At 37.4% G+C, this 22,747-nt stretch overlaps 2 protein-coding genes across 2 annotated transcripts in view; both read left to right on the top strand.

Annotated features, from left to right (window-relative positions):
- cntn2 (contactin 2) overlaps positions 1-16,875 on the top strand; it is a 31,833-nt gene extending 14,958 nt beyond the window's left edge. The window contains exons 3-23 of the mRNA XM_056269879.1: positions 736-877; positions 1,483-1,658; positions 1,772-1,867; positions 1,981-2,193; positions 2,317-2,419; positions 2,559-2,740; positions 6,386-6,522; positions 6,810-6,939; positions 7,152-7,302; positions 7,443-7,570; positions 7,951-8,126; positions 8,937-9,057; positions 9,385-9,543; positions 11,069-11,218; positions 11,377-11,447; positions 11,580-11,814; positions 12,577-12,692; positions 13,177-13,363; positions 14,477-14,589; positions 15,746-15,914; positions 16,023-16,875. Of these exons, the coding sequence (XP_056125854.1) occupies positions 736-877; positions 1,483-1,658; positions 1,772-1,867; positions 1,981-2,193; positions 2,317-2,419; positions 2,559-2,740; positions 6,386-6,522; positions 6,810-6,939; positions 7,152-7,302; positions 7,443-7,570; positions 7,951-8,126; positions 8,937-9,057; positions 9,385-9,543; positions 11,069-11,218; positions 11,377-11,447; positions 11,580-11,814; positions 12,577-12,692; positions 13,177-13,363; positions 14,477-14,589; positions 15,746-15,914; positions 16,023-16,126 (3,059 nt within the window). The 3' untranslated portion in view covers positions 16,127-16,875. The remainder of the gene's footprint in view (positions 1-735; positions 878-1,482; positions 1,659-1,771; positions 1,868-1,980; positions 2,194-2,316; positions 2,420-2,558; positions 2,741-6,385; positions 6,523-6,809; positions 6,940-7,151; positions 7,303-7,442; positions 7,571-7,950; positions 8,127-8,936; positions 9,058-9,384; positions 9,544-11,068; positions 11,219-11,376; positions 11,448-11,579; positions 11,815-12,576; positions 12,693-13,176; positions 13,364-14,476; positions 14,590-15,745; positions 15,915-16,022) is intronic.
- A 2,034-nt stretch (positions 16,876-18,909) lies between these two features.
- Positions 18,910-22,044, top strand: chia.1 (chitinase, acidic.1). The gene is made up of 11 exons (XM_056269884.1): positions 18,910-19,010; positions 19,093-19,122; positions 19,270-19,474; positions 19,609-19,665; positions 19,851-20,016; positions 20,116-20,240; positions 20,330-20,453; positions 20,545-20,727; positions 21,369-21,485; positions 21,573-21,699; positions 21,785-22,044. Exons 1-11 carry the CDS (start codon positions 18,986-18,988, stop codon positions 21,991-21,993), a joined length of 1,368 nt encoding a protein of 455 aa, XP_056125859.1. The 5' UTR covers positions 18,910-18,985; the 3' UTR covers positions 21,994-22,044.
- The last annotated feature ends 703 nt before the right edge of the window (positions 22,045-22,747 follow it).

The following is a 22,747-nucleotide window of genomic DNA, read 5'->3' as shown; positions in this document are numbered from 1 at the left end:
TAAGATTTGTTTCAGAGACATTTTTCTTCCTAAAAATTCTGTTTACTCAAATCCATCACAAACTTCATTTAACACACAGTCCCAAATCCATAAGAAACACCCATTTATTTAAGAGTAAAAAAAAAAAAAGCCAAATTCCAAACCCAAATCCGCATACTGAGACAAATGCGGTCCCAAATAATCCAAACTCATTCTTTACCCAATTCATAATGCATCAGATGGCAACCTGGAGACTTTACTGTATGTCTTCAAACTCCCCTGTTCCCCTCGTTCTGTCAAAATATCTGAGTGCATGCAATTATATCTGACAGTTTGAATCCCCTGCTGACTTTCCCCGGGTGGAGAACATTCCCACTCTGAGTGCAAATTCACTGGAGTTGTTAGGCACGCACAGCCCTCCTGTATCTGTCTGTTTGGCACAGTACACTAGCTGACAAAGAAGGCAGAACAAAAGCCCTGAGCATGACTAAACTACTTGATATACATTACTCTCAAGGATATTTTACTACACCCCTGACTTTTATTTAGAGTGCTTTTAATAGTTAATCATCCGGGGATAGAACCAGAAGGTTGTTGGTTCAAACATCATTATGTTAAAAGGCCATTAACACTACAATCTTGACTCAAATTTGATATATAAAGAACCTGTTTTGTTTGACTAAAAAGCATTTTTTTGTGACAATGTTTGTTGAAATGTTTCTCTCAGACAGTGTTTGTGTGCACGTTTTTTTGTAGGTGGGGATGTGTGCGTGTCTGGTCACGACAGTGGGCCGGTGTTTGAGGAGCAGCCGTATAGTCTGATTTACCCTGAGGGGATGCCAGAAGGCAAGGTGACCCTGAGCTGCCAGGCTCGCGCCAGCCCTGCTGCTATTTACCGGTACTCAGATCAGATTTTTGTCACTTACACCTTATTGAACAAAACAAGGCCTTTACTTCATTTGTATGACCTATCCCTTTACACAGACATTGTAGAAAATATTTTTACAAAAATAAACATCAAAAAAAAAAAAAATCGAAACATCCTTTAATAAGATACTTTAATGAGCGAGAACGTTTATTTGAAATAGAAATCGTGTGCAATATTCTAAATGCCTTTAATGTTATGTTTGATCAATTTAATGCATCTTTTCTTTGCTGAATAAAAGTATTAATTTCTTTTAAAAAAAAACTTTGTAATGCAATTCTTAAAGTTTCCTTGCACATTGGAATTTTTTTATGAAAAATAAACCTGATCTTGATATATTCTCTGAAAACATGTTTCAATATACAAGTTTGCTTCTCAAGTATTTACAAACCTCCCTATTTTTAGGAGGTTAAAATATTTCTAGACAAAAACAAAGGCAAAAATTGTGAAAAAAACCATTATGTATGCTGTTCCCAAAATGTACCACTTTTTTGCCAAAATTAAATAAATAATTGATTATCCACTTTTTGACAGTCTTCTGGCTATTGAATGGCTATCTTGTATGTGATTTCTCACAGGTGGCGTGTGAACGGCACTGAAATAGCATTTGTTGAGGATTCGCACTACACACAGGTTGCAGGAAACCTTGTGATCAATAATCCCCAGCATGGGCGAGATGGTGGGTCATACCAGTGTCTTGCCATCAACCGCTGTGGCACCATTGTAAGCCGTATGGCTAACCTCAAATTTGGCTGTGAGTACAACTCAAACAATTATCGTTGTCCAAGTGTGAAAATTAGACCTTTCTGAATAAAAGAAAGCAGATGAAATGTCACACTACCGCTCTAAAAAATGTGTGTTTTTTAGATCTCCATGATTTCCCCCCTGAGAGCAGAAGCCCTCAGACGGTCCATGAGGGTATGGGAACCTTTCTTGCCTGCCAGCCACCAGCTCATTACCCAGGTATCCACATACACGATTATTTAGCAAAACCTTTCACTCTGTGCTATTTATCCAGGTCAGTATATTTATTTCATCAAATGTGTTACATCTTGCATCCATTTGCTTCCACCAAGCTTTGTCCTACCGCTGGTTCATCAATGAGTTCCCCAACTTCATCCAGCCAGAGGCGGGCAGATGGTTTGTTTCTCAGGTGACGGGTAACTTATACCTTGCTAATGCTAGAGCCAATGACACGGGCAACTATTTCTGCTTCACCACCATCAATATGGACATCAGCACCAAGAGCATCTTCAGCAAAGCTGTCCAACTCACTGTTTACCCTGATGGTTAGTTCAAACTAAGATCTGTATTTCCCTCTGAAACAAGAAACAAGCTCAACTACCTGCTGTTATCAAAATGAAAACAAAAAACAAAACCCTCTTATCTTGTTTTTTTCCTTGATTCTACAGCAAACCCAAGGAAAGCCGCCCCGAATATCCGAGTGCGTTTTCCTGCTGAGACATATGCATTATCAGGACAAACTGCACAGCTTGAATGCTTTGCCTATGGCAAGTAAGTCCCCTTTAGCTTCCCACTTCCCTTCGGAGATCACTGCTGCATCGGTTCAACATAATCCATAACTCAGTCAGCTATAAAATTTTTACTTTTTTCTCTAACATCATCTTGTTTGCTCTTTACTTTCCTCCCTTAGTCCCATTCCTAAAATCCGCTGGAGGAAGGTGGATGGGATTTTGCCCCCTAAGGTTGGAGCAAGTGCGGAAAGACCCATTTTAATTATTCCTGATCTGAATTTTGATGACGAGGGCATGTATGAGTGTGAAGTTTACAACTCAGAGGGTCGTGAGACACATCAGGGACGCGTCACTGTGCAAGGTAGGCATGATGTCAGAACTAGACTTATATAAATATCCTTTCCTCTTGTTAACTTTAGTAGATGTTTGATGTGACATAAAACGTTGTGTATAACAGTGTTGATATTGTTAATTAAGAACAAATAAAAATTATTTTCATTGAAATAAAATAAAATATAATTATTAGATAAAAAAATTAAAGTGCCGCTATTATGCAATTTTAAATGTTCCTAATTTTCTTTGGTGGTCTCCTACAATAGGTTTACATGCATCCAGGGTAAAAAAGAAACACTTTAATTTTCTCTTAATATACATTGCAGCATCACTTTTTTTCTCACAGTGTCTGAAACAGTTCGGATTCAGCCTCTCTAAACCCCTCCTTTCCGAAAGCCTACTCTGCTCTGATTGGTCAGATGGCCCAGTCTGTTGTGATTGGTCTACCACTTAAAGCGTGGGTCGGAAACTAAACCCCCATTACTACTGTATATCTAAATGTTAGCATCGGGGGCTTTCTCAGCACTTGTATACACAGTAATACAAACAATAACGATGGTGTCGTTTTTACTCTATCAATTTGAGAAGTGCATGTAGTGTAGACTTGCTTTTGCATTGCAGAAAACAGTGTCTTTTTGACATGTCAACCACACAAACCCAACTCCACCAGGCTTCAGCCACAACTACAGTGTTTGAGGGTCAAAGTAGATGTTGTTTACGGGCAGCCAATGAAAACCATAGACCGTGCTAATTTGTTTCAAACCTACGTAGGTCCGTGCAGGAAGTGAGACTGGAATTATCATGCGCTTTGAATCTTTGAAACTCTGCAGACCTTTTACATTCACAGACAAGCTATATTACAAACTACATGAAATGTAATATCCGAAAAAGCATAATAGAGGCACTTTAAACTGAAAAAAATATGAATGAAAATTAGAAATGTTGCCTTGGCAATTAACTGAAACAAATTGTTAAATTTCTAAAAAGAAATAAATTAATAAAACTAAAACTTAAATAAAAAATTTAAAGCTAAATTGAAATATAAAAACAAATAAAAATTAGCAAATCAATTTTACAAAATTACAACCCCATTTCCAGAAAAGTTGGGACATTTTGTAAAATGCAATAACATCAAGAATCTGTGATTTGTTCATTCTCTTTAAACTTCATCTAACTGACAAATGTACAAAGAAAAGATTTCCAATTTTTTTACTGACCAAGGTGGCAACACACTCCAAAAAAGTTGGGACAGAGGCATGTTTACCAATGTGTCATCTTCTTTCCTTTTGATTGCACTTTTAAATCGCTTGGGAATTAAGGACACTCGTTGTTGAAGTTTTTTGCCTAATCTCGCCTGATACAAGACAGCTGTTCAACAGTCTGTGGTCGTCATTGTCTGTTTCTCCTTGTCATTATGGGCCACACATTTTCAATAAGTAACAGATCTGGGGCCGTATTCACAAAGAATTTTATCTTACCACTAGGAGTACTCCTAAATCGCACTAAAATATTTTAGCTAGGAGTTTTCTCTTAAAAGTTATTCACAACGCCTTTCAGACCTACTCTTAGTAAGGAAAAATGACAACTCCTAAACTAAGAGTGAGTCTTCGTTGCTATGGATGATGTCACTTCTCATGCACGAGCCTACTCGCAATGATCACGGTGATTGGTTGTTAGATGACAGGGCCATCATGCGGAACATAACACAGACGCAACAAATCATGGATTTAGGACATCTAAATATGTCTGTGTCCTACACAAAATAATAATAGTAATGTCATCGAAATGTTTGTGCAGGCCCCAGTGAAGTGTAATTCTAACAAGGCAGAGAGAGAGAGAAGTCGTGAATTAAATTAAATTAAATCAAGGTAGCCTAATACCCCAATGAAAACCGCCACTTGCCTAATAATGAAAAAACGACACTTGCATTAACACTTGCTTGGTTAATTGACATCCTATTAGCCTAAATAGACTACTTAAAGCAAGGAAATGTTACTCCTATTGAAGTAATTAATGTAATGGTGTGTTCACACCGAACGCGAATAAAGCGTCAAATACGCGTCTATCGCTTGAACATTCGCTCGACTTCAATTTTTTTAACTTGCGCGGAAGACATTCGCGGCAAACGCGTCGCCCAATTCGCGTCATTTGCAACGCCCGGCGCGAATGATGCGCCTATTCGCGTCTTTGCATTGACTTTGTATGTAATCTACTCGCGCAAATAATTAAATTCGCGTTGGGTGTGAACACACCATAATAGTTGAATGACGGTGGATTATGAACTCGCCAAAACGGAAAAGAAAGCCCAACTGGACGCAGGAATGGATCAGTTACTGCTGCTGGCCCAAAAACATAATAAAAGTGAAATTCGGCACTGGGATATCAAGCAAAACTAAGCGTGAGAATGGGAGAGGATTTGTTTGCAGATCAATGCAGCATTCCCGCTTGTGTCGCGGACCCCGGACGACTGCGAGAGGCGGTGGTATGCGATACAATCCTTTGTGAATAGGTCTTAGTGAGTTAGGAGTCCTCTCGACTTCTTTTAAGCTGTCCCAGACTTAGGTGCTACTTTTAGGGCTAAAATGCTTCGTGAATTACTCTTAGTTAAAAAAATTAGGAGTCCTAAAGTTAGGAGTGACACGCCCATTATTTTTAGGAGTTGCTCCTAAATTTGCCAGTTAGGAGCTACTTTTAGCCTTAAAATTCTTTGTGAATACGGCCCCAGGACTCAGTCAATAAGAGTCAGTCTTGCTTCCCAGGAAAGATGTCATCTTGATGGCAGTATATGTCTCTGTACAATCCCAATATACGTCTCCACGTCAAATGGTACCTTCACACAAATGGAAGTCACCCATGCTGTTTGCACTGATGCGCCCTCATACCATGACAGATGTTTGCTTTTGCACCTGTTGCTGATAAAACTCTGGATGGTCCATTTTGTCTTTGGGACTAAGTGGAAATAACGGACAATGCCCGTTTTTCCCTAAACCAAGCTGAAATGTGGACTCATGTGGACTCATCTGACCACAGCACGCATTTCCACTGTGTTTTGGACCATCTGAGATGAGCTCGGGCCCAGAGAATTTAGCAGCATCTCTGCATGGAACTGATTTATAGCTTTCTTCTTGCATAACAGAGATTCAAGTTGCAATTCTTAATGCAGTGGTAGACTGTGTTAAGTGACAACAGTTTTTCAAAGTACTCCAGAGCCCATGTGGCTATATTTAACACAGTAGCATGACAGTTTCTCATGCAAAAACAGTATAACTTGGACATTCTATAATCTTTTCACTTTTATTGTGCCTCTGTCCCAACTTTATTGGAGTGTGTTGCAACCATCAGAATGTGTTTATATTTACAAAATACAATTAAGGTGGTCAGTGAAAACTCAATAAATCTTTTCTTTGTACTTTAGTTAGTTAAATAAAGGTTCAAGAGAATTAACAAATCACTGAATCATGATTTTATTGAATTTTACAAAATGTTTTCTAAAAAATGGGGGTACTAAAATGAAATGAAGTAAAAGCTAACCCAAAATATTAAGAAATAATATAATAGTATATAAATAATACTAAAAGAATTCACTGGTGTATAAGAAATGAAATGAAAACTTTTATCTAATAAGTGGATTGATGTGTTAATCTGCTGGTTTGTGTGTGTTCTCGCTTTCCAGCCCAGCCTGAGTGGCTTCAGGTCATGAGTGACTCTGAGGTGGAAATCAGTTCAGAACTGCAGTGGAGCTGTGCCGCTGCAGGCAAACCAAGACCCACCATTCGCTGGCTCCGTAACGGACAGCCCCTCATCACACAGGTCAGACATACACACACACTTTGGCCGGATCGTCATCTAACAGTGTGTGTGTTATCAGAATTTAACAGGACCTCTTGCTGTCAAGACTCAGACTGATATATGTTAACTCATTTTCTAGAAAACTCTTCATGTCTTGAAGGCAGTGAGATGTGACAGTGAATAACCTGCTCATTATCTTTCTTTAGCCGTAGGTAGATTGACAAGAGGTATGTTGTGTGGCCCTCTGCTGGCGTTAATATGCATGTGCATCATGTCTCTTACACAATCATACTTGTACCTGTGTGCAGGACCGTGTGGAAGTGAATAATGGACGACTGAGGATCGGGAACCTCGCTCTGGAGGATTCCGGGATGTATCAGTGTGTGGGCGAAAACAAACATGGCACCATTTACTCAAACGCTGAGCTCAGAGTTCAAGGTGAGCACAACTGAATCGCAACATGAAAACATATCAGAATATTATTTCATAAACATTAACATGTTTCTCTTATTATCTACCTTAATGCACTTCAGATCCCCTTCTGCCCACCCAGTCATGCCTGAACCCCAGTTATAATATGATCTGTGTTTAAATCCTCTTTGTGTGGTTACCCATCTCCCTTCCTGCCTCGTCCTGTCACCCTATTTCAGTCCAGGCTCCAGACTTCAGGTTAAATCCAGTGCGTAAGCTGGTTCCTGCTGCCCGTGGTGGACAGGTTAAATTGGAGTGTAAACCTCGGGCGGCTCCCAAACCCACTCTCTTTTGGAGCCGTGGCACAGAGCTACTGACCAATAGTACTAGGTAATCCAGTAATAATTAAGTGTTTCAAAGACCTCCTAAATGTTTGGAACTCAATATATTTAGTTTTTGCTTTGTGAGTTTGTTTGAAGATGCTTTGAGTACAGTGATGTCAGAAAGACCATATGATGAACTCTGTCCAGGATAACAGTCACTCCAGACGGGCTTCTGTGGATATTCAACATCAGTCGTGCCGATGAGGGGAAGTACACCTGCTTTGCAGAAAACTACCTTGGCAAGGCCAACAGCACAGGGCACCTGTCTGTCAGAGGTAACAAAACCTTATTTCTTTGATTTACCTATTTTAAAGGTCTCAGGTTATCTGTTTTGCACAGATTACTCTGAAATGTGTAATATCACATAAAACCCATAAACAGTGTTTTGTTATTTCGGAAAGGTCATTAACGGTTAAGAAAAATATGTACTGTTCTCGACACACCTAGACTTTTTAGCCTAGCTCCAAGTAAACACTTGTATCATCTGTCTGTCTGCATATTCATTGTGCACTTATCTTCTGTTATGTCTCATTTTCGGCTTATTGATCTGCGTGTAAACCTCTAAAATGCAATTTTTAGTAGTCATCAGCATTTTATTGTGGACTCAAATGCTTTCAGTGTATAAATATGTTTTTCATCTTGTTCTGTCAAACAGATGCCACAAAAATCACTCTAGCACCCTCTAATGCTGACATCAATCAGGGCGAAAATGTCTCTCTGCAATGCCATGCGTCACATGACCCTACTATGGACCTCACCTTCACCTGGACCCTCAATGGAGCTCTGTTGGACCTAGAGGAATCAAATGGACACTATCGGCGCATGGAGGGGGTGAGCACTTGGCTTGAAAGGGTGTTTAAAAACTGTAAACTTTTTTTCAGGATTTTTTTATGAACAGAAACTAAAATATTTCTTATTCGAAATAGAAAACCCTTGTAACGTTATAAATGCTTTTACTGTCTGTCACTTTTCGTCCGTTTGATGCTTCCCTGCTGAATAAAAGTATTAGTTTTGTTAATAAAATATTTAAAATAAATAAATCTTACTTTAGTAACTGTATGTTAGTTTGATTTTGTACTGCATGGTACTGATTTATTCAGAGTGCAGCTTGAGAGGGGTGTTATTGATTTTTTTTAAGCAATTTGACTATTTGCCTGGCAGATGATAATATAACAACAAATCCCATAAATGAAACCCAAGTTATATCTAGGGAAGATCATAGAGACTTAACACTTTGCTGTGCCATAGAAATAGCATAGCAACATGCTAACAACAACTTAGAGCACTTTAGTAACCACATAGCTGTTACACTCTAGCATGCAAGCAAATACCACTTCTTCATAAAATGTAAAAAAAATCTAGTTATGTTCTTAATATTTAAAATAAGAAAGAATAGTAAAACCATCTGAATTTGTATTCCAATAGCACCAAGCTTCTCTCACACTCTGAGATTAGCTTTAATAGGATTCACTTCAAAGTAAATCCCTTTTAGACATGATACATTTTAAAATCCAAATCTGAAGCCTCGAAGAATTAGGCATTTAATAAAAAAAAAATATAATAAATGGTTTTATGAAGTGAAAGTGGGCTAATACTCCTTTTTAAATAAAGTTTACTTTTCTTTTCACTATCTCTATACAGAAAGAGACGATCGGTGACCTGGTGATTGTGAACGGACAGCTCAGTCATGCTGGCACATATACTTGCACGGCCCAGACGGTGGTGGACAGCGCGGTGTCCTCGGCCAAGCTAGTCGTAAGGGGTGAGGGCTTCCAGCTGGCTGAGCAGTGACAGAGACCTTATTAAAACTCATTCTTGTGTTTTACCTCAGCTTCATCGTTTTTGGCCAGACAACTCTCTGCATTCAGCCCTGTGAGAATTGATGAAACGTAGAGTCATGAAATATAAATTTAGCAGATCTATATCCTGGGGGATTGGTTTCCAAAAGCCTGTTTGATGCTGATTTTTTTTTTAAAGCAACCCCAACTACACTGCTTTGACAATGTTTTTGCTGTGTGTGTATGAATATGAATGTGTGACAAAACTGTTGTAGATTCTCTGGCAAAGCTGAATGTTTCTCTCTTTATAGGCCCACCAGGACCTCCTGGAGGTTTGGTGGTGACTAGTGTCAACGACACATCGGTTGAGTTGAGATGGAGCCGTGGATATGACAACCACAGTCCCATTGGCAAGTATATCATCCTGGGCCGCTCCTCACAGACTCACGACTGGAAGAGGATGAGGACAGGTGAGGTTACGAGTCCTTTAGGTGTCATGCAAACACAACAGCTGCACAATGTTATAATGAACAATTTTGCATAATTATTTTTACAAGGATGCTTTTAATCAAACATATGTTGTGAATTATGAATACATTTGTTTATTAGAGCAGGATTTCTCAAACTTTTTTGATTTTTTGTTTGGTTTGTTTATAACCCCAAACTGTTCACAGTCCCTCACTTGCATAAAGCATTGCAAATGATATAATCAAATCGGTCTTCCCACTCTGTCAATCAACTTTGCAATCTTGCATTCTCAGCATGAACTTTTTAGATATTGGAATATTTTGAAATATTAGTAATGTTTTATAATATTTCTTTTTTAATTTATGATACATGTGACCCTGGACCACAAAACCAGTCACATGGGTATTTTTTTCAATTTCATCTCTATAGATAGAGATGAAATTGAGATTGAGATTGCTGAATAAATAAGCTTTCCATTGATGTATGGTTTGTTAGGATAGGACAATATTTGGCCGAGATACAACTATTTGAAAATCTGGAATCTGAGGGTGCAAAAAAAAACTAAACATTGAGAAAATCGCCTTTAAAGTTGTCCATTTATGTTCGCAATTGTGCTGCATTCACTCACAAAAATAAATGTTTTATATATTTATGGTATATTTATTTCATATATATTTATGAAAATGTACAAAATATCTTCATGGAACATGATCTTTACTTAGTATCCTAATGATTTTTGGCATAAAAGACAAATTGATAATTTTGACCCATACAATGTATTGTTGGCTATTGCCACAAATATACCCGTGCGACTTGTGACTGGTTTTGTGATCCACGGTCACATATTTCAAATATTTCATTAAACTATTAGAATAAAATAATAAAATATTACAATATCTCATAAAAAATATGTTGATTTTGTTTTTGGCAGGGTTAATTTCACCATTCAATTAGATTTCGATTCACAAGTTATTCACTTCAATTCTGATTTTGATTCAATATTGATTAACTGGGTTATGTATGAGTACAGTACATGGCAAATTTTCTCATGAACAAAAAAGCAAGAAAATATTTGAACTAATGCTGTAAACTGTACAGGTAACCCAAGTTGATACATTACTATGATATTAAAGCTACTTACATTTAAATTACACATAAGCAAGTTTTTGTAACACTTTATTTTACAGTGTCCTTTACATATCTTGCATGTACTTAACATAGTAATAACAGTAAATTGTGCATAATTAAATGCAACTAACCCTAAACCAAATGTAGTTCATTAATATTACTCAGTACTTAAATCTATAATTACACTGTAACAATGACACCTTAAAATAAAGTGTAACCCAAGTTTTTATAATAATAACATTATATTCATTACAACTTATTAACATTATATTAATAACAACCCGCGGGGCTATTTGACAGAAGCCATCCAGAATGCCAGTTTGTGAAATTTATTTGTATTATAGCATGATGTAATCCTGATGATGTTTGCCTGTCATTGTGTGCTAATGGTTCCTCCAGACCCTGCAAACATAGAAGGAAATGCTGAATCTGCACTTGTGATAGATCTTCGACCCTGGATGGATTATGAGTTCCAGGTCATTGCTAGCAACATCCTGGGAAGTGGAGAACCAAGCATGCCCTCCCAGCCTGTCCGAACCAAGCAAGCAGGTCAGAACCATTACAAATGTGTTGGTGTTACACAAAACTTTTACTGAATTAGAACCAAAATGACATAAAATATTAGTGAGGTTTCACATATAAATATGGTTGGTAGATAGTAGGGTATTTTTTCCTCTGTATAAGTGGGTTATTATTTTGTTTTGCAGCACCAACTGTGGCGCCCAGCGGACTTGGTGGAGGTGGAGGAAACCGTAATGAACTTATCATTACATGGACTGTAAGTGCCACAGACCTCTGTTGCTCTAATTGCATATAATATTTGATTTATACCTTAAATCAATGTGTCTTTATTACTCAACCCTCACCTTCTATTACATAAAAAAACGATTTCTTCTGGTATGAATTACAGCCCATGGTCAGGGAGTATCAGAATGGAGATGGCTTTGGGTATATTCTGGCATTCAGAAAGCAAGGCATGCCAACATGGACGGTGGTGAGGGTTCCACACGTGGAGTCATCACGATATGTTTACAGCAATGAGAGTCTGTCAGCCTACTGCCCTTTTGAGGTCAGAATCAAGGCCTACAACAAGAAAGGAGAAGGTCCCTTCAGCCAGATTGCTGTAGTACACACTGCAGAAGAGGGTGAGAGAAATACTACAAAGGATTATGTTTTGTGTAATATTCATTATATTCTGATTGCTTAGACATTGCTTAATCACTAGAGGGCAGACAATGGAGACAGTGGAGAAACGTCTCATAGAAACGTCTAAAAGGTCACACAATGATACAATTTTCCTCTGTCATCTGAGATAAGATAATTTATTACACTATGTGAGTTTATTGTGCTATGAATGCATATTGTAACTTTTAGATCTCAAAATTTCCTCACAAAAACATTGAAACAGTGTTGCAATAATTTCTTGCCCAGAAGTTCTGCAATGTCATACAGATGACACACAATCACTCACATTTACACATACCAGTTTTGTGTTCAGATAGTGAGGTAGTGAAAGTTTTTTTCAAAAATGTGCAAATACACCAAACTTCTCTGCATATCCTTTCGATATTTTATGATTGTTAGATTATTTTATGCATGTGTCACAGTATAATGCTGGCTTTAAAAAGAGGCTGTTAATGAATTAAGACAGTGCAAATTATATTGTAACCAACATCAAAACATGCAAGTCGTGTGTTAGTGCTGCAATATGCACGTGAAGAGGGAGTTTACATAATTCAAAGGGTCAGAGAGAGGGTGAAAAATGACCTACAAATAAATTATGACGGTTTATTTGACATAAAAAATGTTACCAGTCTAAAAAGATTAAATGATGAACAAATGTATGATATTATCACGTTAATGCCTCATAACTGATAGTCATCTTTATGTTTTCTGATCTTCCTTAGAACCTACTGTGTCCCCACGAAGGATTAATGCCACTGCTTTGACAGCTTTTGAGATTCAAGTGTCCTGGGACCCCATTCAACATCTGAACATTAATGGAGTACTTCGGGGTTATGAGGTCAGTACAGACCCATTATTTTAATATCTCTAACATCTCTTTTTGTGGATAGATAAACATATAGCATGACGGAGTTGAGGGATGTTTTGGTGACCATTGTGTGTCGTTGGCCACCTGAGGTGGCACGTCAAGATATGTGAGCTTTGCCCCATGAGCGAGCAACTATTCGAGGTGCTGCTATCTCATTAGTTCCTTTTTATGAACCGCACGTCTCGATCAGATCAAGGAACATTATTTAGATAAGACGCCTCCTTTTAGATAAAACCGTGCTTTGAAATTCACTGGTATCAAAGGGTATTTTTTGCAGCTTATATTTAATTGAATCTTCTAATACATAACATTGATTTTCATAATTTTGCATCTTTCAGGAGCAAAATATGAATCCATTATTTGTTATTTTTGAGTACAGAGTATCCATTCTGGTTGTTTTCAGTGTGAATAAGCTTGTCACTCGATTAAGATTGCCAACTTGCTCTGGTTACAGATTCGTTACTGGCGACAACATGAACGCGAGGCAGCTGCGGACCGAGTGAGAACTGCTGGGCTGGAGAACATGGCACGAGTCACGGGTTTGAGGCCAAACACTCTTTATCACGTCACCGTATTGGCCTACAACAGTGCAGGCACTGGCCCACCCTCCCCAAGAACCACTGTCATCACCAAGAAACCTCGTAAGACCTCATTTTCAGGCTCGGGGAGCATTGGTGGCCTAGCTAAAATGATTTACATGAGTAGAACATGTTTCTGGAGACTTCTGGAACATTTTTCCTAACAATCTTCACCCAAACGCTACCTAGCTGGCAAATGACCGAACTTCAGCTTCGAAATGTGATTGAAAGACTCTCAGTTGGTGTTTTAACATTGATAGTATGTTGAAACAACATTAAAATAATGTTTAATACTAAATGTTGTAAATAGGTTAACAAAATACTTAGAAAGTCAACACTGAAATTAAAGATCTGTACAAAAAATAAGACATTGAAACAACGTTGTGATATCAACATTGATACGATTTGCTAAATTTTAAATTAAATCAGAGGGCAGTGGTTGATAAGAATGTTGTTCCAGGAACAACAAAGGTTGATTCATGTCCAACTTGCATAAGCTAGTAGTTTAATGGTGGAAAAGTTGAGAGAAGTAACAGTTCTTGTTGCATCGCATCACGATGTCGTGATATTTTGAGTTTTCTTAACTTTTCATTCTGTAAGTTGCCCTCTTTGCAGTTGACTCAAAACTATGGAAGCTTGTTTCCGCTACAGAATAAAACATTTTCAAATATAATTGTGACTTTTTATCGTGATATAATTGTGAAATAAACTCGAAATTTTGACTTTTTTCTCAGAATTCCATGTTTATATCTCGCAATTGCGAGATATAAAGTCAGAATTACATTTTATAAAGTCGCAATAGCGTGTTATAAAGTCAGAATTGTGAGATATAAAGTCAGAATTGCAAGAAATAAACTCGCAATTCTGACTTTATAACACTTAATTGCGAGTTTATATCTCACAATTCTGAGAAAAGATGTCAGAATTGTGAGATAAAAAGTCGCACTTACCTTTTTTATTTTTTATTCTGTGGCGGAAACAAGCCACCAAACAGAACTGCCTTCATTTTTATCCTGGAGAAAAACTGATAACTGTTACTTCCTTAACTGTTCAAATGCCACCACCAGTCCTGCATGTTATTCACAACTTTACATTTGCAGTTCTTGCCAATGTCTTTGTCACTGAGAATGGTGTGAAAGCCAGTGGACTTACTTTTGCTTGTATCTTCATTTCTAGCCCCCAACCGCCCCCCAGGTAAAGTCGCATGGAAGGTTGCTGGTTCTTGGGTTACTGTGAGGTGGGATCATGTTAAATCCATGGACAATGAGTCTGCTGTTCTGGGTTACAAAGTGAGTGACACACGGTGCCACCGGACACTACAGATATTTGTTTGTTGTGTACATGTTTGTATTGGGTCATCTGTCTGCGTCTGTATGTCTTCAGAATATTTGATCAGATTCATTCATTTCAATCAAAGGTGGGATATTGTATATGGTAAGAATTTAATAAATGGTGGCCTAATGTCACGTGAGAAGAGAACACGTGTCGTATTTTATGGAAAACCAGACCACCAACCCTATGTGCCCTTTAACAGTGAATAAACATTTAAACCAGTTGTGTATATCTCATATCTGATCTGCTATAGGATTGAGGTCATCTTTTGTCAAGATGGCTATCAAGAGAACATATATAGATTCCCAGAAACTGATCAAATACTGTATATACCTTAAAAGTTACTTTGGATACAAGCGTCTGCTAAGTACATACATTTTGGAAATTTTTAACTTAAAATTAACCAAAACATGCAAGACATTTGCATATTCACTGTTTGGGAAACTCTACATTAGGATATACTTCATTACTGTAACTTCTGTCAGAAAATCACCTGTAAATATAACTTTTCTCTTCATTTGCAGATGAATTTCTCTTCATTTTTCAGAGTTAATTTTTTTACAAAGAAACTCATTGGCTCGTGTTAAACTATAAAAGATAGTAATGAGAGCCAATTCAATATGTAAAACAAAAGGGGAAATGTTTACAATACGTTTCAGAGTTTTTTACATGTTTTTCTTTTTTTTAATTGATTTCAGTTCCTGTCTAGAAATTCTGTAAGCACAATTGTGAAATATATAAAGATCTTTATATAAAGTTGGACATATAAGTCTATCCAACTTTATCCGCATACATACACTACACTTGAGTAAGGCGACATATATTATTTAGCTAATCTAAACTGCTTGATTGCTTGTATCGTCGCAAAATGGAAACTATATTTTTGCCAAGCTCAAGGCATGAAGATATTAAGATATTATAAACAATAACATCATGATTTTCTGTAAAGCTGCTTTAAAACAATGTTTATACCGTAGTGTAAAGTGTAAATGTGTAAAGCGCTATACAAATAAATTTGACTTGACTTGAAATGCTACACGGCTATCTTAAGAAATTCATTCTTTAAAAAACAGTGGTTTTTGAGTACAGATTGATACTATATTATTTGTGTAGGTCCTTTACAAGCATGAAGGGCAGTCTGTCTTGAAGATACTGGAGAAAAGCAAGACCTCCATCACTCTGCCGTTACCCAAGGACAATGGTTATGTGGTTTTGGAGATCCGCTCTTGGGGAGATGGAGGAGATGGAGCAGCCTATGAGACCATAGTGTCTCGAGACTCAGGTATGTGGTACGAAGAGTAGTTAGGAGTACTGGTTTTAGTAAAGGAACTCAAGAACTAGTGTTTAAGCACTAAATATGTTTCTGAAAGTCAGTGTGTTTGATCCACAGGCACTGGAATGATGGTCCAGGACAGCGCTGGCACTTCAGGACCCCTCTGTACATCTGTTCTTGTGGTCACTGCACTCGTTCTCATTGGCTCGTCAGGACTGTGATGTTAGCCAATGATAAGTTATTTCTTATTAATATCACAGAGTAAGGAGCAGGGTTTCCTCACGTCAGAATGGTTGCGTGTGGTGCAAAGTTTTGGAAATGTGAGAGGTGGAAGATTCTTTTGTATAAAAAGGCTTTTTTACAAGGATGACTGGTCATTGTGGAATACAAAGAGAGTTGTTGTGGGAGACTTTTTGATTGTGTTATCATTTTAGACGCTTGCCTTATGGAAACTCAAACTTGACTGGTGGTCATGTCAACATTTGGTTGTAGTTTCTAAAATTCAACAACAGCTCTGACTTGTTGATTTCCTTGTAGATGTAAATGCACATAGATGTATTGTTGACATTCCATACTGGATAGAACAAAACCTTTTTTAATACGTTGTTGCTACTTCATGGCAGCATGTGGACCGCAAAATGATCCAAATGAGTGTTTACCTTTTTTATTTGTTCTTTTCATTTTTTTTGTGACTATGTAATTGGAAGCAAGAGCGGATCATGATTTTTGTTAAGTCTTTTGTATCGGTGTTGAATGATTGTAGCATTCTGCCTTTCCCTCAGTGTTGTAGTTTTTAAAGATGAAAGGTTTCATGAACGCAGCGGTACAACAGAAGCTGATTTTTGTGTGGTTGTTAAAGTGGGCTTGTCTTGCCAAAGTTATCGCTCTGTTATCTCACTCATTATTATTATTATTGCCTTTATCCTATGTCTTTTTTCTCAAGGCTTACATAAACATGACGTCCGTGGGCTGTTACTTTCTTTCTTGACACGGTACAAGAGCGAGACGCTGGACATTGATAATACTGAAGATAACAAAATCAATACAGTGACAAACAAGTTAATTATTATCCTATAATATCATAATTTATTAGTTTTCATCTTGGAGGCTGCCACTAATGGTGGAATCCTGGTCATACTTTAAGTGAAAAGGTTCCATTTGGCTTAAAGCATTAGAAAACATGTGGCTAACATTAGATTATGTGGGTCCTAGTGGGTCTCGGGTCTTTTTAAAGTGTTTGGAGGCCCCTGACAGTCTGACGTCCCAGGACACTTGCCTGGTCCATAATCCAGCTCTGCCTGCGAGATACACATGAAGCCATATCATAGATTTTTTTTAATGTTAATATTATTTTTTTAATTAATTAAGACTAATCTAAAAATTCTTTCAATACTGTGGCATGAACTAATAAAGTACAAACTGAAATGCACTTTCAGTGTAGCAGGTCAAATCTAACAGTATTAAAATCATTCCGTGTAATTCTACAGTTCTTTAAAGTTGTTGCATCTAATTTCAGTCTGACAAAGAAATCAAGAAGGTAAAATGTCTGATTTTATGTTTTAATTTTGTGTACATTTCTTTATTTTCTCTCCTCTGCATTGCTTTTTATTGGTGCCCGTTCAACAGGGTGATATTTCTTGTAATTATATATTTTCTATTTAATGTATTTATTTAATTTTCTATTTAACATGCATCAAGTTGTTATTGTAAATATTGCCATTTTCTGCGTCTGAGGATTGCTTGATAGTTTGAGCTCCTTCATTCGTTTTTTACTGCTTCTCTAACACCTTCTTTATGGGATTTTAACTGTATATTAATTCATGGATCACTCACTGGAATTTAAAACACTTTTAGCCAAAAGCTGTGACACATAGCAGCCTCATCAGTAGCTCTTTAGTGGTTCTAGTCCCAAACCCTTGTAGCAGTCGGGTAAATGTTACACTTTCTGAATGTAGAAGCACTCAAAAGTCATATTAGGACTATGAAACCAAAACTAATGTTCTCTTGTCCTTGCATCTGTTTTGTACTTCTCTTTCAAGTGATTTTTAATTGCATTATGAGTGCACTATGTACAATTCCACGACTCTTTTATCTCATAATTTCCTTAATTTCTGAAAGAATTGCTGTGTTTCACATTGTGTAGTTTGCCCTCTTGTGTTGAATCAGGGCTGTGTCGCTCACAACTCAACAAACAATTTCCGAAATGGCTGTATGTGTGCTTACATGAGTCGAATGACACGCTTGTAGTTTCACTCTGAAGGTCACTCAGGTTGTGATGTCATGTTGTCTCTTCGAATTACCATGTTCCCCATTTGTTGTAAGGTTGAGCCTGTCCACTGTGGACTGAATGTGAATAATGCACCACTTGTAAATATTCTTCAATAAAAAAACATTTTGACTGTATTTGAAGAAACTATGTTTGGTTTTTAGTGATTGACATGCATACACGTGTACACGGTTGACTAAGATATACCATGTTTATGAAACAGGGTCATATTAGTCATACATAAAGCACAATGCCATGAAATATGAATAAAAACGTATACAGATGTAAGCCAACATGCCTACATGAGCATGCTTTTTTTCTAATATTAGTGTTCTGCCTATTTAATCTTAATATAAGAAACAAAATTGGTCACATCTTAACATTCACATTTTTATATAATGTGACTATAATTAAGGTATTACATTTTATGATACTAATTCTGTCTATTAGCCAATAACAACCTCAAAGATAATACCACCTTACCGTAACGTGCCAGTTATATTACTAGCTATTAATTTTATTGCCCAATTCTGGTGAAGTTAGCACTTATCACCTGTACTTTGGAACTATTAATAATGTATAAGTATACATGATCATGAACAGATTTTCACCAAACTGCTTATTCCCAGTGCAGCTGACAGGTAAAGAGACCAGTTTTCAGATGTCTCATTCTTTTCTTTATAAATGATATTTATGCGCACACACCACTTTCCATATGGCAAAACTTGGCATGCTGGTGAAATTGCTAATGCAATTTCATTTATTATTTTTACAGCTCTGTTTCTGAAGAATACTGGTTTGGATCAAGACCAAAATGGCCAAATTAACTCTTTTAGCAGGTATGTTCCATATTAAAGATATGTATTTACTGAAAGTATGTTAGTTTATTTTTTATGTGTAATCATGTTGTCTTTTGCATAGGACTGGGCATCTTGCTTACAGTGCAGATTGGTAAGAACCTTCAATAATTTCTTTGTCAAATATATAACCAATAAAATGACTGCATAAAGATCCATAATAAATATTCCTGGATGATGAGTATAGACAAAATATGACTGTGGAGCTGTGAGCTGTTAATAATATCATCATTTCTGATAGCGGCCTCTACAAAGCTGGTGTGCTACATGACCAACTGGTCCCAGTACAGACCTGGCAATGGGAAGTTCTTGCCAGACAACATTGATCCGTTCCTCTGCACTCATGTGGTCTATGCTCTGGCAAGCATCAACTACAGAAATGAAATCACCACCGTCGAATGGAATGATGACGTGCTGTACAAGTCACTGAATGACCTGAAACAAGTGTAAGCAATATACACAATGCATGAAAAACCATAATTGCACAAATGAATTCATACCCTTTTGTGATCTATTTTTGAGACTGCTATTGAACAGTTGAACTGATCGATTTCATATTGTTTGATTTTTTTTTAAATAGAAATCCTGCATTGAAGACCTTGCTGTCTGTTGGAGGATTGACCAATGGCGTCAGTCCGTAAGTGGAACACAATATATCTGTGACATTATAACATGACATTATAATATAAAGTAAAATTCTAAAAAATGTACATATATTTTGAATAAATTACTTTTTTTTTTTTTTTTTTATCATAAATCCCCAGCTGCCAACCCAAAACATTAAACGAGAGTTGCTTAAACATGTCTCTTTTTGCACTTTAGATACATTGGAGTGGTGTCCACACCAGAGACCCGCAAGACTTTCATCCGTTCTGCATTGTTGTTCCTGCGTCTCCATGAATTTGACGGTATGGACATTGACTGGCAGTACCCTGGTCACAATGGCAGCCCACCAGACGACAAGCAGAGGTTTACTACATTCCTCAAGGTCAGAAGACTAGAATGTCAATATGATGCACTTTTATTTCCATTGATAAAGCAAATGACTTTCGGTCTGACCATGTTCCTGTTGTTTGAAAATTCTCAGGAACTGAGAGAAGCTATTGAACAGGAGGCCGTAGACACGAAGAAAACTCCTCTGGTGCTCTCATGCAAAGTGTCCGGCATCAAGTCTACTATTGATAAAGCTTATGAGATTGCTGAAATTTCAGGGTATGTTTGGTAGTTTCATCAAGCTACAATAATGTGTATCCATGAAAGTTTTTTTTTTTTACTTTCTCCTTCTTTTTTTATCATTATAGTTTGTTGGACTTTTTGACCATCATGTCTTATGACTACCATGGCCACTGGGACTCCTTAACAGGGCACAACAGTCCCCTTTTCCGCAGCTCCATTGACAGTGGGAACGTCTTTGACCACAATATCGTAAGCTCAAAACCCATAAATTCAAAATCCCATCAATCCGTCATATGTAATCTGAGATCTCTTAGCACATCCCTATCTCTCTTATACTTAGAACTCCTCTGTGGCTTCCTGGCTCAGCAGTGGAGCCCCCGCTGACAGGCTGCTTCTTGGCTTCCCCACATTCGGACGCACATTCTTGCTCTCCACATCGCAAACAGGTCTCGGAGCCCCAGCCAAAGGCCCCGCTGATGCCGGACCCTACACACGCGAAGCAGGCTTCTGGTCCTATTATGAGGTTTCAACACGCTACTTTTAACTTTGATCTAAAACACGTGTTCTCAACTGGGTTTACTTCAGAAAACATCAAGTGGCACTTAAATCATGACTAATTTGTGAACTAAATATGTTGTATATTATTTTGCATACAAATAAGATATTTATTTGTAAGTGAATAACTACTATCAAAGTCAAATGTTTAAATTAGCGACTCTTTCTCCTGGTTGCATTGATATGCCAGTAGGTGGCGACAAGTGACCATTCTAAATAGTTTCTAAAGATGAGTGAGTCATTGAATCATTCATTCAATTTGTTTAAAAACACTGATTCGTTTTGGAACAAAACAAGTGATTGTATTTATGAGTAAGTCATTGAATCATTCTCTCAACCAATTCGTTCAAAAAACACGATTCATTCAGGAACACCATTACTTTGTTACTCAGCGACTGTGCTGTTGTTTTTAAACTATTTTCACTGATGTAGCAGAAATAGAAAAAGTAACTGGCAATATGATAAGGGTTTAGTTTCTAAATGTGTCTTGAATTGTAAATATTTTATGCTCTCTGTAGTCGGTAATTCACCACTCAAAACACACAGTGATCGGACTAATCTATGTAACCTTTGAAAGAGAAAAATGAATGAGTGTTGTTTGGTTCACAGATTTGCCCCATGGAATCAAGTGTCACTATTGAATGGATCGATGAGCAGATGGTGCCCTATGCAGTTCAAGGAAATGCCTGGGTCGGATTTGACAACCGTGAAAGCTTTACTGCTAAGGTAAATCAACTACTGTTTTCCAGAATTTAAGGCAATGAAATGTTTGACAAACTTCTGAAAAACTTTCCTTAATATTTGCTTTAACAGGTACAGTATCTTAACTCCTTAAACTTGGCTGGAGCTTCAGTGTGGACCTTGGATTTGGACGATTTTGCTGGCCGTTTCTGCAACAGCGGAGCTTACCCTCTTGTCAACCATTTGCGCAACTCACTAGGTAAGAACTTTAGACTATAAAGACCATTACATTTATTCTGTCTTCTGTTATATGTTTTAATGTGATGCTGAATGTCTTTTCAAAGGTTTCTCACCCAAGCCCACCACTACACCACGTCCCACCACGACCGCTGACCCCATCGCCTCTTTCTGTGTTGGTAAACCAGATGGCCTGTACCCCAACCTTGCTGATGAGACCACTTACTTCCACTGTTTCCGTGGAAACACATACCTGCAGAAATGCCAGCCCGGTCTGGTCTTTATTGACAACTGTAAATGTTGTGATTGGCCTTGAGCTCAAGTTCAGATCTGCTCTTCCTGTTCAATAAAGCTGTCCAGGAGTCTCCTATTGTTGTGATGTACCTCTTCTTCCAACTATCCAATGCTCATGATTTGGGAAAAAAGTATGCATAGCCATACAGAGTCATATTTTCCCTCAAATTTAAGAAGTCATAATGTCCTGTTCAATATAGTCTAGTTTCCTCTTGTTGTCGTGCAGCAAAACAATGTCCTCTTTTTTCTTTCACTTTCAATAAAATATTTATAGCAATCTGACTTGTTAACTCTTCCTTAAACTGATCATCTGAAAGTAAAATAGTGACAGACCTTATGTATGAATAGCTTTATGAAAGTGTGAAGTTTCACAAATATGGAGTTTTATAGACCTGAAAGGTAAGGGCAGAAGTGCCATCATTCATATTATGTGCACCATCCATCAAGGCAAGGCAAGTTTATTTATATAGCACATTTCATACACAATGGTAATTCAAAGTGCTTAACATAGAGGACATTAAAATATTAAAAAGAAATAAGAACAATTAAAACAGTTTAGAATAAAAAAGTAAAATACAGTACAAACAGTCGGACGAACAGTGGCACAGTGCTCATTCAGTAAATGCACAGCTAAACAGATGTGTTTTGAGTCTGGATTTGAATGAGACTACTGTAGGAACACATCTGATCTCCTCTGGAAGCTGGTTCCAGCTGTGGCTAAAAGCAGTCTCTCCATGCTTAGAGTGAACCCTTGGTTTTTCTAACTGATGTGATCC

This window comes from Rhinichthys klamathensis, unplaced genomic scaffold (genome assembly GCF_029890125.1).
Source record: "Rhinichthys klamathensis goyatoka isolate OS25496 unplaced genomic scaffold, OSU_Roscu_1.1 h1tg000291l_1, whole genome shotgun sequence".
Classification (NCBI taxonomy): Eukaryota; Metazoa; Chordata; class Actinopteri; order Cypriniformes; family Leuciscidae; genus Rhinichthys; species Rhinichthys klamathensis.
Note: the sequence above shows the minus strand (reverse complement) of the source record. Positions and strands in the feature narration are given on the sequence as shown.